We start from the raw sequence: 18,601 nt of genomic DNA on the forward strand, positions 1-18,601 counted from the left end.
CCAAATCTGTTGGACTCAAGGGGATGAAGCTTTGGGGAGCACTGTCTGGCCGTGCCTCCCTGCCAGTTTCCTGCTCCACTACTCTCTGAACTGGAGAGGCTGGTTTTACAGGCCAGCAGACCGCAGCCCTCGTGCAGCAAAGCTCTCGCAGCAGCTTGGCCAAGCTGCCCGTGCTGCTTTGGAGCACGCTGTTTGCAGCGCCCGTGTGCATGGCGGGCGGGAAGCCTCGGGGACGGCTCATCCTTGCGCCCATCCTGTCTCCCTGCAGATGCAGAGCCCAGCTGCTGAGCAGCCTGCAGCGGCTGGTGGCACATCGGTTTGCGTGGTGAGGAGCAGGAATGGCAGCAGACGTGTCTGTGTGCCCTGAGTGAAGGCTCTGGTGTCGAACACAGTCAAGCAGAATATACGCTGGTGTGGTGGAAGTAAGGCAAAAGTCAGCTGGTAAGAAATGTGGTTTACTTGTATGCCTTTCTTGATGAGGTGAACAGTTGCAACAGGATAGCACTGTATTCCTAAATGTGCTTGTCAGCCTGTTTATAGAGTGTGTGAAGACCAAAAACTTAACAGTGCACAAAGAACTGCCCCAAAGAAATGAAGATCTTGCCTTCAATATTTAGAAGTATAATTGTGCTTGGTAATCATGGGTTAATTCAGCTTCTGCCTTACTTGAATGTTCATTTCTTTCACGTGGGGAGGCCAAGTATTTTGGACCCTCCCACACTGGATGCAAAATTATGCTCGGCATGCCTAGACATGTTTGCTGATTGCAGCGTTTTAACTTTATTTCCTTGAACAGTAGCACCAGAGACATTTTGTCTGGGAACTGTGCTAGTACAACACAACCACTCCCATCCATTTCACAAATGCAGACTTATTTGGAGGACCTGCTGAAGGAAAATGATGGTCATTGACTTGTTTAATTCCCTGCCTTAGAGCTTCATTCACAAAATACAACTATCTCTCATTGGCCCTTCAAAGTACATCTACTGGCTTCAAACAAGTATGTTTCAGAAAGGTTCTCTGATATGCCAAATTTGCAGGAGAGAGCAGCTCTCCCATTGTGGCAGCACACATTACAACAGTGTAATACATGACTAATCCGTTCACAGAGAAATAATTCCTCTTTGTCCTGCAAGTAAAAACCAATTGGACTTGCTTCTCTGCTCCTGCATGCTTTGTGGAGGCATTTTCACCTGTGAAAACCAATGTAAAAAAGTAGTTATTATGTATGTTGGAATTGGTTTAGTAATGTCTCCATGCAACTTGCACAGAAGTAAATGATGGTGCAGAACTGGAAAATCAAGGTGTGTTTATTGAAAGCAGTCTTTCCACTCCCAGGGTCAGGCCTGTGGTTTGGAAGATGATACAGACAAGGTCTCAGATGAAAAACAGGTTGTGCTTGTACTTTCGAAATCTTCACCATAATGCAGTTCTTGTGAAGATTAACATTATGTAGGAAGTCCTCTGTTTTACACAGTTAATCTGACGCTTGCCAAATCATAGAAGAAATTACATATGGAAATTTAATTTTCTTCCTTGTTGTTCTCTTTGCTTTGGAAGTCACTTCTTTCCTCATTGTGCAATACAAACAAAACCCATTGTAGCAGAGCTTTGATCTATAGGCAATCCCAAACCTAATTAAAACTGACAGGGACGCTGTCTGTGCTTTGTTCAGGAAGGAGCAATTAAGTTATTTTCTGGCATAAGATAGCTAAAAATGAGAAACTGCTGCCCATGCAGGCAGGGGTGAAGGCACAGGGGTGCATGGCCAAGTGCTAAGATGAGTTAACTTGTATGAGCAAGCACTAATTTGGGGAAAGTCAGGGACACTTTTCTAGGGACTGCTTGTGAGTGCAGCAGCAAGAGCACAGATTGGTTGCAGCTGTGTTTGCCTGTGTGCATGTCTGGGACCGGAAACACCACACAAGAGCCAGCAGACAGTGGGAGAAGCAGTGGTGTATGGCCCTGAGAAAAAGCCAAGGGACAGCTTCTTCTGGGCAAGCATCCTGGCTGGAGCAGCAAACTTGGACTGCTGCACAGTTCTCCCTCCCATTTGCTTCCTCTGCGTGCAAGGAAAGGGGACGTGGCTGTACATTCTTTGTAAATAAATAGGATTTCGCTAAGGAGCTGACTGAATTCATCATCGATTCCCCCCCACGTCCCTCTGCAGAAAAAATCTGGCAAAGTGCTGAATATTAGTTAACTCTGTAGGTCATAGTTCTGTATGCAAAACTACAGAACTTTTCAGTACTGCTAAAATAGCCACCAGAGACCCTGCAGATATCAAGGCAGTCTCTGAAATTCAGACCTCAAAACAGCAGTTGATCATTTCAGTTGCTGATGATCCTTCATGGATTTTTAATGCTTGGTATTTCTACAATCCATATTAAAAGTCGCTTTTATGGAAGAATAACAAGAAACTGCTTTCTCTGATCCCTTGTTTGGAATGTTTAATATAGTCCAGATGTATCTGTTGAAAAGAAATGTAATCAGATACAATATAGTTGTGAAACATTCATACATCAGTAAGGTGTTTGATACATGGAGCTGTTTTGAATAATTTGCTTGTGTTATTTTATGGTATCTTTTTATCAAGCTGCTCTACGCTCTTGCAGATATATGTCCATATTTAGGTCCCCACAGCAACTACATTATCCACCTCAGATTGAGAGTATGCTCACCCCAGCACAGCTGAATAAAGCAGAGTCCTTCAAGCTGGAGTCCTGAAGCTGGGTATTCTGTGTGTGCTCTGACACCTCTCTAACGGGACGTGAAGCCTTAGCCTTAGTGGGAAGGCAGGTTTGCAGCCAAGGATAAGACTGTAAAATGCCCTCAACTCACCTCTTTTCCCTGGAGCTTCACTCCAGGAGACAATTACAATCCAACAGGTCTTTGGTTCAAAGGTGCTTTACTGATGTGGAATACAAATTTGGGAGGAAAAAAAAATGCTGCTTTTAACTCCAACTATAGTTATCAATCAGTTCTTCTCCAGCAAAGCACAGCGGGTGCCTGGAGCCTGGAACAAGCAGCTGGTGTGGCCGAGGGCAAGGCTGTGTTACTTTTGGCAGCAGTGCTGGCAATAGCTGGCTGGAAGCATTTGTGAAATTATGGCCTGTGGGGGCACTTCTGGTTTATGCTGACGTGTGTGCAGGCTGCCACCGAAACAGGCCCTCTCACTGGCTTATCCTGGCACTGCTGTTCGTTCGGCTGCAGGATCGGCTGGCTGCCAAAATTGATCCTGCTGGAAACTTTTTTTTTTGTAAACTGGATTAGCTTTCAGCTCTGTTGGCAAGTCGATCTGGCTTAACATATGGCTGCATGAGTGTCATAGCCAGCAGAGAGCAGGCATCAGGAAGGCATGACTAAGGAAAGGGGAAAGGATGGAATGATGACTTTTGCCAGTAGTACACTCTTGTCTTGGCTTAATCCCCTGAGAATCTGCCTGTCAGGGTAGAGTTACCTGTTATAATTTGAGTCATGTTAATGGCTTGCTTCCACTGGATGAGAAAAATCTTGTTCCTTTTTTCCTCGCTCTTTTGACATTAGACCTGGTGATTGTCTAATCTTGCATTGGACTGATTTAACTTGTTGAATCAGCACAAAATTCACCTCAACAAAGAAAAGGGAATCGCGTTCTGCTTACCGAGTGGGTGGAATCAGCTCAGCAGAGCATCTGCAGACGCTGGCAGAGCTGGGACAGGCAAGGGGAGTAGTAGCTGTCAGCTCTGAGGTCGCTGACTGAACCACAACTCAGAGCTTCAGTCTCAGAAATCTCCTTGCACAGTGCTTATTAGAAGAGCCATGACCTGGGTTCTCTCTGTAGTTTGAAGATGACAGTAAATGAATGCCTTTTGTCTTACAAAAAATAAGAATTGAAAATCTGGAAATTACCACAATCGTATAATTCCTTCCAAATTTCTACCCCTGTATTTTCAACTCTCCCATAACTAAGTGGCATTTATCCTAACACCTCCTTTCAAGCTGGGCCTCTACTTTGAGCCTAGATTTCCCTTGGCTTTGTTTATCTCCACAGATCTGCAAATGTTCTTTTCCATCAGCCAGAGCTTTTCTCTGAAGCTTCCACAACTGGCCTTTGATGCTGCCTTGGGAGGACACTGTGCTCTTCGATGCAGGAATGCAAGCTCATAAACAAACTGCAACTGAAAGTGCTGCTATTGAAGCAGAGTTTAAAAGTATAGAAAGATGGACTTGAATGTGTGCAAAATGGTTGTGTGTGACTCAGATAAGAAGTAGAAGAGTGCCCAAATTCTATTTGATTATGCTCAGGACAGCTGTGGAACACTTAAATAGGGTGCTGGCTAGGCAGTGTTTCTGTGCACCAAGCACAGAAATCCTGCTGTGTGTTTGCCCAGAAGTTAAGCTTTCCTCTTTGATAGAAGAAATCAAAGGCAAGGAGGGACAAGAACATTTTCAGGTGGACCTAATGAAGAGCCATTGTTCTGGGTGGGCAGGGAACCACTCTTCCACCCATTCAGCTCCTTCTTCATTTATAAGGAGACAGAGTTGGACCAGCCCGAAGAACTAACAGAGAATAAAACATACTCTAAAAATATATTAAAATTTTATATGAGAAATAGATGGAAATAACAAGTGAGAAATCTAAAATGCCATGTTGCTGTTAATCTCTAACCATAAAATTACAGAGAAGATTAATAGGACCCAGAAATTCTTGATATAAAAGTGGCTATTGGGAAAGTGTAGACAAGGAGTACTCAGCAAATGTAGCTGCACAAGCATTGGGACATAATTTGAAAGCAGTTTTGGTGGTTGAGGGAAACTACCCGGAATTACTTGTTTTTAATAAGAAGGAATCAAGATGCTGGACAATCAAGAAGAAACAAGCAGGATGTTGAAATACATCTGAAGGTCTTGATTGCTTTTGTATAGCAACTGCCTGCTGGGGCTGTTCTCCAGTGGACAGTGGAAGAAATGCCTCAGTGTGTAGGCACTCTGAAAGGAATTTTGAAAAATGCTTGTCCTTGGTCAAACTGTTCCCATTGAGTTCAGCTGAGCAAGCAGGCCAGCTTGGGTGGGGCAGCAAGGAGAGAAGGTGAGGAGTAACTGACTGCAGTGAATTGGGGAAGCATAACATTGGCATGTTATTGAATGGCTTTTAAGATCCAGATTCCTAAATAATAAGAAGAAATATGTCAGATGTTCAAGGGAGCTTCATTTGATAGAAATACGGTCTGATTTGTGATGTTCCTTGTGTGGGTAGTCCTGGAGGTGAAGAGTCTCCCCTGTGCTGATGAGTGACAGGACTGCAGTGACTGCACAGTAGGGGAGGGAAGGGATGCAGGAGGCAGAGTATGTACATTTGGGAACAGCTTTTCATGTAGTATTTCACAAAGTCTAACTTGAAAATAAGTTCAGTTTGACTTTGATGTGAGACCTGTTCTGTTGATTGAGAACTAACAGAACTGCAAAAGAGATATGGAACACAAAGGTCCTCTGACATCTCAGCACTTCCAGACTCAGTTTCATAGTCCTATAACCAGAATGTTCTTTTAAGTGGATATGGAATCTCTTCTGCTGCATTTCCCAGGGACTAGTCAGTGTTTTGTGGAAGACCTGCACTGGTTTTATGGGCCACGTTAAGTCTCCAAGAGATTCACCAGCTGGAAACGGTATAACCAGTGTGTTCAAGCAAATAAGAATGAGTCGTTATCCTTTCATGAAGCACATAAGGCTATCTGTCTGAAATTATGTTTTCTTTTAATAAGTGCTTTCGGAAGGCGACAGATCCCCAGCAGGATTGTCACCCAGCAGCGCCCCTCCCTAGGCTGTGCAACGTGCGCCTGTGAGCTACAGGCTCAAGTGTAATTTAACAGAGTTAACAAACAACAGAAACCCGTATATATCTCGGCGGAGGCACAGGCTGCAGCCTCGGCCGCCGCCTTAGGCAAGCAGCCTCCACCGCCGGCCCTCTCTCCCAGCAGCTCCGGAGGCCTTCCCGGCCGCTCTCAGGGCAGCGGAGGAAGGGAAGAGCCGCAGCAGCTCCTGCCCTGGGGCTGGATCGGCGGCCGCGGGCCAAGGTGGGTGGGACGGCGGGGCAGCAGCTGCCGGCCGATCGTTCGGGCGGGCCCGGGCGGGCGGCAGCGGCGGGCCCGGAAGGCGGGCGGCGGCCGGGCGGGAGCGCGGCGAGCCGTGCGAGTGACCGAGGCGGCCGCTCCCCAGCCCGCCCGGGCCCCGGCCTGCCATGGTGAGTAGCGGGGCCCGGGGGGGGCAGGACGGGCGGGCGCGGCCGGGCGAGCGCAGGCCGCGGCTTTGTGAGAGGCGGCGGCAGCGCCCGGCCGGGGACGCCGCTGCGGCGGCCGTAGCCGCCGGTTCCGCGGGCAGCCGCCATCCCCCTGAGCCCCGCGGTGCCTCCCGGACCTGCCCGGCCTCCCTGCCCCGGGCCGCGGTGCCGGGCGGAGCGCTGGGACCCCCGCGGCCGCCAGGGCCGGCGGCTGGTTGCAGCGTCGTCGTTTAGGGGCGATTCCCTGCAGGAATTGGAGACGGGGGTTGTAACCAGAAGCAGCCAGGGAGCCTCTGCCAGGTCAAGGGACAGTGGGGGTGAACGCAGGGACCAGCGCTGGGGCAGCCCCTGCGCTCGACAGACCGCCCAGCCCTGGGGGTGAAACGGTGTTCATGGGGCTCTGTATGCACTGAGCACAGACCGCTTATTTCTCCAGGCCTTCCTGCCTTTCGAGAGTCTGGACGTGTTGGATCTGCCTGGTGCTCCTGGAAAAACTTCTGGCCATGAAATACCAGGTTGAAAGCATGGGCAATTTACCCATGTCTTTTTGGCTGTCTGGTTAGCAACCTTCCAGTATCTGGAAGGGGTCTACAGGGAAGCCAGAGAGGGGCACTTCATCAGGAACTATAGGGACAGAACAAGGAGTGATGTGTACAAACTGAGGGAAAATTTTGGTTAGATATTGGGAAGAAATTTTTTACTGTGCGAGCAGTGACACTGGAACAGGTTGCCCTGGGATATTTTGGGTGCCCCAGTCCTGGCAGTGTTCAAAGCCAGGTTAGATAAGGCTTTGGGCAACCTGGTCTAGTTGTTGGTGTCCCTGGCCATGGCAGGGGCAGTTGGGACTAGATAATCTTCAAAGTCCTTCTCAACTCCTTAATATTCTATGATCCTATGTTACCTACTGCTCATAGAGGTCAGTTGTTCCACAATAAAATGTATACAGTGACCCTCTATTAGATTGTGGTTTCTCTCAGTGAACAGGGTTAAGATCATAGCTGCTGTAACGAGGATCTTCCATCTCTCTTCTCCTCTGTGTAGGACTCTTTGTAGGGCTGATTCAACTCACCAGTCTGGACAAGGCTGGTGAAATTGCTTATAGGGGGTCCTGACACAGACTAGGGTCCTTGCCAAGGAAGGGAGATACGACCTCTCCAGACTAGCTCAACTGCTTGTAGAAATGTAGCTTGACTGGGTCACGTCTCATTTAGAACAGTTAAACGTCGTTGCAGGAAACTTGTAATTCAGAGGTTATCTTTTTGGTTTTTTTTGAAGCCTGGTGAAATTCTGGTTTCGCTTTCAGCATGCCGCTGGCTGATAAACCCAACTTCTGTGCTGAGAAGCATGCTAAATGAATTTTTGTCTGGAGTGTGAGAAAAAGCTACTGTGGTTGGTTTTGCTTTTATGGTTTGATGTTGTTTGTCATTCTTCTTCCTAATGATAAAACTGTGCAAATTGCTATTTCTGGTGGGTGACATCTGTTGGGTTTGTACCCAGAGATGCTTTTGGTCCATGTGCTACAAGTGGGGAATTCCAGGGCCACCCAAACCTGGGTCAGAGGTTACACAGAGAAATTCCCAGTGAAAAAGTTGAAATGTAGCTGTGGTTCATCACACAAATACCAGGTTGCTAAGGGATGTTTCAATCTACAGACAATTTACTATCTGAAATTAAAGAAGACAGAAGTTAATCTGTCCAACTAATCGTACAGGTCTTCAGTATTTTTGGTTTGGCATTTCTGGTGTTGTAAGAGGAGGTTTGTAGACCTGCCCATTTATTTTTTTAAAATGCAATGTTTTTAATGATGTTGTATAAAGGTTTTGAAATTCAGTTATATTTATAAAGCATAATTATGTAATTTGGTAAGTAGGGTTGAAATGTAACAGGACAATATTAGTTGGATCATGAAGCCTTTTTGTGTATGTTTTTTGTATTTTTAGGAGTGCGAAAATCTTCGGTGTTTGTCCTGCAATTTTGATGGAAAATGTTATAGTGAGCATTTTCTGCATTGCTTTGCAGTCCTTGCTGTCAGGAATGCAAAGCTGCTTTTCCAGCTCCCCAACTGGGTAATAAAATTTTCCCTGGTAAAGGAGATGGACCAGAGCAAATATTTTCTGCCCGGTGCATTTCCATTTACTAAGAGATGGAAAACTATCATTTTAGTTTTGTAGTTATTATCCTCTTTACACATGAGCAGAACTGATCTTTGTGCTGCTACTGTGGCTAAAAGGCATGAGTACAAATTGGAAAGAGAGAGCTGCTCACAAAAAGGAAGACTCAAGAGTGGAGGGTTCCTGTCATCCCATTACTTTTACCACTAGGAAAAAGATGGAAGAGAAATGTTGATTTGAGAGCATGCGAGGTGCTTCAAAACTACATTCTCCTCACAGAAAATGGAGTTTGTGAATGTGATCTGTGGGCTTACAGGAAACCCATTAGTTAGAGTTATTAGACCTTTTCTCTGGGACTTTTTCCCCAGTTGTAGTGGTGGCTTCTTCTGTCTCCTGACTTTAGTTCTGAGTAAAAAAGCTGGCAACTTTTCCAAAGTCTCTTTTTTCCAGCAAGCACAGAAAATATGTGGAGGGGCATAAGCACATAAGCATGGTTGTCTCAAGCATTTTGACTGTCATGCAGGAAAGTTGGGATTGGGAAGGAGGGTCCCGCTGAGACAGAGAAGCGCTGTTGTGAGCCAGCTTCCCTTTCTTTGCTGGGCTTGTTAATCAGCCTGGAGGCTCATATTTAGTGTGCCTGCAGCAAGAGAAGGGTCATGTCCTGGGCACCTCACTAAAGGAGGCTCCCAGACCACTGCAGGCCCTCAGCCCCGCCACTCATTTCCTGAAGGGCTCTAAGGGTTCACTGTGCATGTGCCAGCAGCAGCAGCAAATGGCACAAAAAATGAGGGGATGTGCCCTAGGGAAACTGTAAAAGGGAGGGGATTGGTCTCAGGCTTTTGTTGATACCAGATCTGGACTGTACACAGTGGCAGGACCAGTGCGGGATCTGAGGACTGGTGGTCTTTTTCCTTCACTTTCTCTATTTTCTGTCTTTACTCTATCCTCTCTTGGTTTATCCCAGCAAGTGTGGCAATCGGATTTCACCCTTTGCTCTGTGCTGAAGTTTGCTGGGAGAGTCGGGAGCTTGGTAAAGTTCATTGTAAAAGTCAACAGCTTGTTAGCCAACACTTCTACAACTAAATAGTGGGATAGCTGTCGGAGTTAAGGTGGCTATATAATAAAGGATAAGAGTTCCTGACGCTGGACTGCTGTCTTTGTTCAGCCCACTGAGAATTTCTGCAGAATTTTCAGGCTGTGACAACCCTTCCTCCTCACTTTAAAAGCATGGGAGGTTTGCTTACACTTGCCAAGAATAGCTTTTACTGTGAAGTATTACTGGGTCTATTGGTCCTTTTGTGACAGAAAGTCAGGAGTGATCTCGCTTTTCTTCCTGATAGTGAACTTTGCTTTTCTTGGGTCAGAGGTATTGTTTTTATTGCTGTTCTTGTCCTGTGCAGTGTGGATCTTCCCTTGCAGTTCTTTTCTTGGCTGTTTTCCACTTCATATTTCTTTAAGGGGACAGAAACCTTAGAAATTACATCAAAACTTAAGAGCTCATTCACATGCCTTGATGTCACAACAGTACTTTGATGCACTTTTCTGTGACATCTTTCAATTTATAAAATTAATTTTATTACATAAATATCAATATATGTTGTATAATACGGAAGGAATTTATGCAAGGGAAGTAGCTTTCTAATTATAGCTCAAAACAAAGTGTTTGGGAGCTTTAGATTATACAGACTGTCACCTACTTTGGTCTTTATTAGCTGTTTGTTTTCTTAGAGCATGCTGTAAGTTACAGGGTGTCTGCATCTGAGAACTTGGCTTTAGTTAGAGGCAGGGGGAGGGTAGTGCGCTGGGTCCCTTCACTGACACTTTCCAGTAGGAAGGGATAAATATTCTTCCTATAGGTTCTGTCCACAGAAAGAAATTACTGAGGTGTGAATGCAGTGAGAATGGCATTGGAAATAGAGATTGTAGATGAGTAAAAATGTTTAACAGTTCTGTATCATCACGAATTATCAAGGATTATGGGTGGCGGTTATTTGAAATATTTTAACTTCGTGCTGAATGGCTCAATAGCAACACATTCAGTTGGTTATTTAAAAATACTGCAAGAGCAAGAGAAAAGGTAATTCTTGAAGTGAGTGGTGACTCTCCTTTGGCCTTGCAAGTAGAACAAAAAGACACATCATGTATTCTGTAGCAGCAGAAATACTGCAGCTGGGCTTTTTCAGTCACTTTTAGTATTGTCTACAGTACCAGAGTGTGATTGAAACTGGAAGCTTTGGATGATTAGAGCAAGTAGAAAGTCATCAAATCTTAGCAGAGTGTGTTGGCTATGTATCTTCTTTGCAAATTCCATTTCTGTGTATTGCATCAGCAAGGAAAGATGTAAGTCTTGCACTGTTATTATGAGTACATGAGTTATTTCCTTTAAGAATCCATGCTGGGATTGGCAAGCATTCTTTTCCAGCATTTCTAGTTGAAAGTCCAAAAAAATCATTCTGCCTGAGCATTGCACCATTCTTGTGACTGCCATGTATTGGCCAGGTACCACAGCTATGGGGGACTGGCTGCAAAAAACCCAGCTGGGGCTCTGTCTTAAGGATACTGGAAGAAAAAATACATCATTCTCTCACTGAGATGTGTCTCAGCTGGAGGTTGGTTTTTGTATGGTCTCCTTGAGGGAGAAATAAGTTTTGTAAGTTCTGTTACCATCTTTTTTCTCTTTCCTAGGACATGATGGAGCTCCTAGAGGAAGATCTGACCTGTCCCATTTGCTGTAGCCTGTTTGATGATCCTCGTGTCCTGCCCTGTTCACACAATTTCTGCAGAAAGTGTCTGGAAGGAATTCTCGAGGGAAATGTGCGGAATGTGCTTTGGAGGCCATCCCCTTTCAAGTGCCCCACATGCAGGAAGGAGACTCCTGTCACTGGAATCAACAGCTTGCAGGTCAACTATTCCCTGAAAGGTATCGTGGAGAAGTACAACAAAATCAAAGTAACTCCAAAAATGCCTGTGTGCAAAGTGCACAGTGGGCAACCCCTTAACATTTTTTGCAGGACAGACATGCAGCTGATCTGTGGGGTTTGTGCCACCCGTGGTGACCACACAAAGCATGTTTTCTGTTCCATCGAAGAAGCTTATTCCCAGGAGAAGCGGGCTTTTGAAACCTTGTTTCAGGGATTTGAAACTTGGCGTTGTGGAGATGCCCTCTCACGGCTGGATACCTTAGAGACCAGCAAGAGGAAAGCTCTGCAGATGCTGACGAAAGATTCTGACAAAGTGAAGGAGTTCTTTGAGAAGCTGCAGCACACACTGGAGCAGAAGCGAAATGAGATTCTGTCTGACTTTGAGACCATGAAGCTTGCAGTGATGCAGGCCTACGATCCGGAAATCAATAAATTGAACACAATTCTGCAAGAGCAGCGGATGGCTTTTAACATTGCAGAGGCCTTCAAAGATGTGTCTGAACCCATTATATTTCTGCAACAGATGCAGGAGTTCAGGGAAAAAATCAAGGTGCTCAAAGAAACCCCTTTACCTTGTTCCACTGTGGACATCAGTCCCACAATGAAGAGCTTTGATACCAGCCAATGGAATGGAATAAAACTTGTTGATGTGGACAAACTTTCCTTGCCTCAGGAAAGCAACACTTTCAAATTCAAGATTTCCTCAGTCTTTTCACGCAGATTTATAGTGAACTCTCTTATTTTCTTGCTCATTCTTGCTGTCACCAGAATGTCCTTTGTGGAGTCAGTCATTGACAACCTCCAGTGCTGGAAATCTCAGTTCCTTACAATTTGCTTGTCCTATTTGGCAGATACTGTGGAGATAGCAGATCATGCAGTCTTTTACTGGGAACAGATGACAGATGGAGCCTCACTGTTAAGAGAAAAGTGTAAAAACTATACATTGGTGGTACTGGATAATGTTGCACAGTTTGTGTGCAAATATAAACTGTTGTGAAGTGTCTGCTGGAATATAAGAACTAAGAGAGATCTGGGAAATAAAACATGGGATTTCTCAAATTAATTGGTCTTTTCAGACTTGCAGTGAAAACATTCAAAGATTCAAAATTATTCCAAAACATTCATAATGTTCACATAGTTTGAGCACTGCTAAACCAGAAAATGAAATGGAGCTTTGAAAAACACTTTGTGAATTCTTCTTTCAGTAATGTTTATGGGAATATTACTCACTGTAAATCATTTTTCTTACCAAAATACAGGGCCAAACTGTATCTTTAGTTTGGTGTTAATGTAATTGTAGAATAAGGTAAAAGATTATAGTTTAAAAAAATTCTAACTAGGACATCGTTTGGAAAGAGGAAGAAGAGTTGTGACTGAGGTGAGCACTGTCCTGACAGGTTTGCTGAGGACTGCCCTTTCACTGCAAAATGCAGCGTGCATCATTCAGGTTCTGGAACCAGTTTATATCTGACCATGTTACTTCTCTCTGAAATGGCTATATGTTTTAGTTTGGTTTTGTGGGGTATTTTTTTTTTTTGTATAACCAAATATTTTAATTACCCTGTGCATTCAGATTACATATTCTATACAAAAATGTATCTTCAGGGCAAGCATAAATTCTAGAGGTAATGATAGGAACAAGCTGCAGAATGGTATGTGCTTTGCAGATAGTTCATACTTTGCAGTTGACTTTTCCAACATCAAATTATTGGGGTAGCTGGGCTGTTCTGTTAGATCCATGTTTCTCTGAAGCCACACTTTCTTTAAAGCTGGCCTTAACATAAAGAACTTAGTGCAATGAAAGGCATGCTGGGGTCTGCCACAGGAAGGCAGCCTGGGCTCTACCCCTGCAGAGGTCGCAGGTAGAACAGTTGCTCTCCTGTCCCTCTCTGCCTCTCCAGATTGCAATTCCAAAGCCAGGAAAAATGTCTGGATGATTCCTGGAACAGGTTATGTGATGCAACAGGTGTATGGATGTTGGTGGTGTTTGAAGAACCTTGCATACGTTCTTCTGCTGTTGCTGTATTTCTGTGTATCTCGTTTTAGGAACTATTTGAATTTTCTGGTTGTACTGACTTGGCCTTAGATAAGAGTGACTTAAAGGGAGCCTTAAGCTTGAGTTCTCTGAAGTGCCCTTCTTTCGGAGCATACGGTACTGAAATGTCTTGCCTGAAGCACATTTAACCTCTTTTTGCAGTGGTCGTATGAACAGCAGTGTATGGAATGAAAATGTTGAACTGGCATTTCTAGAAAACAAACCTAATGTGTGCCATCCTTTGGGATTATTCGTTTGCCTCTCTCACGGTTTCATGAATTTTGACAGTCAATTCACTGTATTCCAGTAGTCCTTGCAAGCTGTTCATTTCAAAAATAAACCATTAAATTCCAAGAATTCAAAGTCTCCAAGCAACCAAACCTAGCAAACAAAACTATTGCACATGATATTTACATCTTTGTTGCCTGGGAATCCTGTTGCTGCTCCACACCTCCCTCCAAACATTTGCAAAAAGCATGCAATGGTTTTTGCAGCTGCCTTGCAGTTTAGGAAAGATTAAGTCACAGACATGTAGATCAGAGTGCTACGATTCCTGAGTGGCTGAGGCAGCCATGAGTAGTCGAGAGGTGGTCATTCTGAATGTGGGAGGTGTGAGATTTGTAACCCGGGCTTCCACCTTGCAGCAGTTCCCTGAGTCCAGGCTGGCACGGATGGTGAATGATGATGACCGGGAATTTAAACTGGTGAATGGAGAGTTTTTTGTGGACAGAGATGGAGCTTTGTTTAGTTACATCATGGACTTCTTGAGGACTCTTCAGGTGTCCTTACCAACTGATTTCTCAGACTATGAGAGGCTGCAGAGAGAAGCAGAATTCTATGGACTCTACCCCCTGGCCAACCTCCTGAGCCAAGAACATTTGTTGAAGCCAAGGCTGGAGATCTTAGAAGTGCGTTTTTCTCTCCAAGAAATGCAGGCCTTTTTCCGGATCTTTGGTTCCTGCAGTACCACCATTGAGGTACTAGCTGAGCAGATCACTGTGTTTACAGGGCAGCAGTCAGGACAGGGCTGGAGCAGCCCTTTTCCTTCCCAGAAGCCACTTGTTCCACTTCCTTTGGAAAGACCCTCTCATCACGATCTGGTTTTTCTGTGTGGTACTGAGTATTCTGCTGGTGACCAGTTCGTGCCCAGGTACTGTCCCTAGAGTGACTTCTCATTACGCACCTGTCTTTGTGACTTGCAGTTCATGAAGTGCATGCTAGCAAAGCTCATTTTAAAGAAACTGAAAGAAATAGGTTTCCTTCTTTCTGTTCAATGTTATCTTTTTCTAGTTTTTAAACACCCAGTTTAATTTGTTACAGCCTGTTCTTCAGCTTCCTAAAATACTGTTCTTGATGTTTGTTTATGAGTGCTCTTGGGTTTTTCTCTCTGCAATTTCCTCCTCACTCACTTTAGAATTTCACAGTATCACCTTTTACAGAACATGAAACACAGAGTAAAATGAATCAAAGGAAACAAAGTAAAGAATTAAAGTACTGGTTGGAAGCCTAAAATCTCCACTAGCTTATGGTGCAAAAAGCTTTTATATGGAAAACAGGAAACAGAGAATGGCAAGAAGGGTTAAAATCTCTAGTGGAACTGAGACAGCATTTCAGGGACTAGAAAGCTTTTGTAGAGCTTTTTATTAGGGGGAGGGAGAAAAGACAGATTATTAACTATATGCTTCACAGTGGGTTTTCTTTGAATTCAGAGTCAGGTTCTGTTTTTATTAAGATAACTGTGTATCAGTAATTTTTGTGATAGCAGTATCGTATTCTAATGACTACTTAGATTTCTTAAACTATCTTTTGCTGGATGTCTCTATTGTATGGAGACATGTTCTTACTGTATAAGAAAATATTAACCTAATTTGTCCTTTGTGGCTGTTAGAACATCTGGAATTTTATGGAAATTTCATTGAAATATTTCCAAAAATATTCTATTTGAATATATGAACCAACACAGCAGTCTTTTGATTATTTTTTTAAGAAAATGAAGTTTATCTTCCTTCCAGCTTTCTTTGGCTAAGCAATTACAATAAAAACTACTTGGCATTTGTGAAGCAATATATATGTTTGTGTGCCAAACCTTAACTTTGTAACATATTACTAATTTTAATGGACTAGCAATTGGTTGAGTAGGTTATGGCAACTTTAGTGGGAAAAATATTTCTGATTTTTAAATTTATTTCTTCAGAATTGGTAAAAATTTCCCTTTGCAGATCAATAGAAAAGCTGATCTTGAGTAATGAAACAAGTCAAATTTGATTATGTTGCCTTGCTGAATTTCTATCTCCTTAATCTTTGAGGTGACATGGACTTTTTTGCCTTTCTTGTGCGTACCATGAATGTTTGATGTACTTGCCTGTGAACTGTGGAACAGTTTCCCCTGTCAGTTTATACATTTTGTAATAGTATTTTTACCTGACCTCTGTTCCTAGGAATGTCTGGATAGATTCTTACACTGTACTTTATATCAAATAAAATCATTTGAGGCCATGTGGAAATGATTTTCATATTTGTTACCACATGACATGCTGTAGAAGGTAACTTTGCAATAAATGTCACTGTTTGTAGAGAGAGATCCTGTGTGTTGGAGAGTGATGCTCTTGGGGTGAACGTGACTCTACTGTCCATCATTTACTCTTGCCTGAAAAACTCTTGCAGCATTGCAGAGCCTGCTGCTTTCTTCTCTGTTGAGTGAGTCGAGATGCGGGTTGTCACAGGTATTTCTTAAGAAAGTAAGTTTTTTGATGGGGGAGGGTGTGAAAGAGAAGTGCTTCCTCCCCAGCACATAACTGGATGTATGAGAATTACTCTTAATGAAGGAAAGAGTCCAGTTGTCCTTAAAGGAAGAAAAAATATCTGGAGCCTTCGTTGCTATAAACACAGTGCAGCTGTGCACTGTGCAGCTATAAGCACTGCACTGTAAAGAAGTAGTTAAAGTGTGTTGTAACTGCTTTTTTTTTTTTTCCCTCTGCTTTTAGGTATGTTTCCATAAAGCCTGATAAGAGAAAGCTGATTAATGGTACTAACGTGCTAGGCCTGCTGCTTGACACTTTACTCAGAGATGGATTTCGCCTCATAAGCACCAGGACAGTTGCCAGTGAAGAGAAGGTTGAATGCTACACTTTTGAAAGGATGAAGAGGGCAGCAGGTCTTGCCATTATGGCGAACCAAACCCCAGGGAGCTCTGGGGCAGCACAGGCAAGGAGAAGCCAAGTACAGAAATGGAAATAAAGGCTTTTCTTCTGTGTTTTGAATGTAGAAGAAGGATGTGTTAGCACTAGTGGTCTTTTTTTTTTTGTTTTGGCTTGTTTGAAACTGCAGCTATTGAGGGCAGTAACAAACACATTTTCTTTCAAGTATTTAGGGGGGAAAATTGCTTTCTTGCCTTTTACCGCTCTACCTTCTTTAAGTAAAAGAAGCCCAGATTCCATACTGGGTTTGTGGACCATATTTCAGCAATTGCAAGAGTTATTTTTGTTTTATCTCTGTGCCTAAAATTTACATGAGGACTCGCAAAGTATCGGCCATCCCTTCCAGAAAATTGTTTTCATGTTCTGTGCTGATCTGCAAGTAGATTTTAAAAACACGGTAATACATGAAGAAATAATATCTTGATGCAACTGTCATCCCAACAGTTAGAAGTGGCTGGAGGAGGAATGCAAACCCCAAAAATTGATTAGTGCTTCCACTTAATGACTCTTGCAGTTGGCTGAGAGCAGTGTAAGGAGAACATCCCGAGCTGTGCTGCTATGTGGTTTTGTGAAAGCCATCGCTGAGGTCTGTGAAATAATGTATGACTGTCTCTTGCAGAGCACTCCTCTGTCCTCTCCTCCCACTCTGATGGCATTAAAATGCTCTTTGGTTCTGAGAATTAAATTATAAAGATCTTTGTGAACAGAAGGTCAGTTAATTTTTAGTGCTTTCACTACAAAAAGGATGAAAATGTGATGAGCAGCCCTTCAGATGGAAGTTTATACAGTCTCAAACAAAAGAGTGCAAAGGATTTTTTAGCACTTATTAAGTACAACACAGTTGGAAGGCTTAGCAGAAGTGGCTTCAAGCCTTGTTAGTCCTGTACAAAGCTTTGTAAAGATGCCAAAATTAGCTCAGGTACTGAGAGAGATAAGTTAATGAAGCTTTATAAATTAAGAATCTTTTGTCCTTCCATCAAGGCAGGGAAAGAAGATAGCAATAACTTCAGAGATTCATTAGTTGCATCTCAGTTTTCTTGATGGTAAAATGCCATCTTCCCAAGGCTTCGAACAGCCCAGGAGAACCACTTTGGGCTTTCTTGGCTGACCAATTAGTTCTGGCTTTTCATCAGTTTTAAAATGTGAATGCATTACCTTATTTGCAGCACTTGATAATGAGGGTGGGACTCAGCCATCTGTTTCTTGCCCTGAGGAGTTTCAGTGAAACGGATCTTTCCAGACTGGTGGTGCCACTATCGGACACCTCTTTTCTTTGGCTACTACTCAGGCATTTCAGCTTGACCCAAGTTCAGAAGCTCAGCAGAAGTAGTGAGGTCCTCTTTGCTTGTTCTAGAGCTGTTTGGGTTGAGAAGAATATGATTGTGAGACTACATCTCCTAAGCCGCTCACAGGTTATGTAATGAATGCAAGAGTGAATGCTTCCACTTCAAATGGGATTTTTTTGGTCGGTAATGTCAGTATGTTCATATTTGTCTTGAAGTAAGATATTTCTTACGGAGAACCATCTGAACAACCTCCCCACAGATGTGGTAGAGTCTCCATTGTTAGAAATTTTGAAGAGGATGCTAAATGGTTTCATGAAGGCTTTATTTCACATGAAAGGCTGGACCAAATGATCTTTTGAGTTCCCTTCCAGCCTGGCCTGTTCCATGATTCTGTGGAGACCTTCTGCGAAGGTCTCTGCCAGAAAGCCTATCATGGTGGGCTTTGAGGTCAGACCACAGTTGGGTGACAGAGCAGACAAGCTGTGTGGGATGAGTGTCCCCACAAATTGCTGTCCTGCAGACAGCGCTCCTTGTTTGGAAATGATAATGTTGATTATTGGGTGAGTTACTGGCTGTTGATATTATAGGTGGAGGGACTAACCAATATTAAGCACAAGACAAAAAAAAAAAAAGAAAAAACAAAAACAAAACAAAAAAAACCCAACAAAAAAACCCCCAAAAAACCACCACCAACAAAAAAACACCACAAACCAAAAAAAAACCTCCTTACAGAGAAAGTTAAAAAAATAGACTTGAGGCAAAAATATGCCCTAAATGATCATGAACAGCAGT

The 18,601-nt window shown here is 43.5% G+C and overlaps 2 protein-coding genes across 6 annotated transcripts; both read left to right on the top strand.

The window, feature by feature from the left end:
- The first annotated feature begins 156 nt into the window (after positions 1-156).
- TRIM13 (tripartite motif containing 13) lies at positions 157-12,354 on the top strand. Of its 4 annotated transcripts, none has more exons than XM_030272943.4 (2): positions 157-441; positions 11,056-12,354. In XM_030272943.4, exon 2 carries the CDS (start codon positions 11,059-11,061, stop codon positions 12,286-12,288), a length of 1,230 nt encoding a protein of 409 aa, XP_030128803.1. In that variant the 5' UTR covers positions 157-441; positions 11,056-11,058; the 3' UTR covers positions 12,289-12,354. The 4 variants fall into 4 exon arrangements, with proteins under 4 accessions (XP_030128803.1, XP_002198004.2, XP_030128789.1 ...); XM_002197968.7 differs by lacking the exon at positions 157-441 and adding an exon at positions 5,729-6,056; XM_030272929.3 differs by lacking the exon at positions 157-441 and adding an exon at positions 6,063-6,223.
- Positions 12,355-13,836: 1,482 nt separating this feature from the next.
- On the top strand, positions 13,837-17,232 carry KCNRG (potassium channel regulator). Of its 2 annotated transcripts, XM_032751412.3 has the most exons (3): positions 13,837-14,476; positions 15,901-16,049; positions 16,311-16,449. In XM_032751412.3, exons 1-2 carry the CDS (start codon positions 13,899-13,901, stop codon positions 16,025-16,027), a joined length of 705 nt encoding a protein of 234 aa, XP_032607303.1. In that variant the 5' UTR covers positions 13,837-13,898; the 3' UTR covers positions 16,028-16,049; positions 16,311-16,449. The 2 variants fall into 2 exon arrangements, with proteins under 2 accessions (XP_032607303.1, XP_030128821.1); XM_030272961.4 differs by lacking the exon at positions 15,901-16,049 and having other exon boundaries at positions 16,311-17,232.
- The last annotated feature ends 1,369 nt before the right edge of the window (positions 17,233-18,601 follow it).

This window comes from Taeniopygia guttata, chromosome 1 (assembly GCF_048771995.1).
Source record: "Taeniopygia guttata chromosome 1, bTaeGut7.mat, whole genome shotgun sequence".
In the NCBI taxonomy this organism is placed as follows: Eukaryota; Metazoa; Chordata; class Aves; order Passeriformes; family Estrildidae; genus Taeniopygia; species Taeniopygia guttata.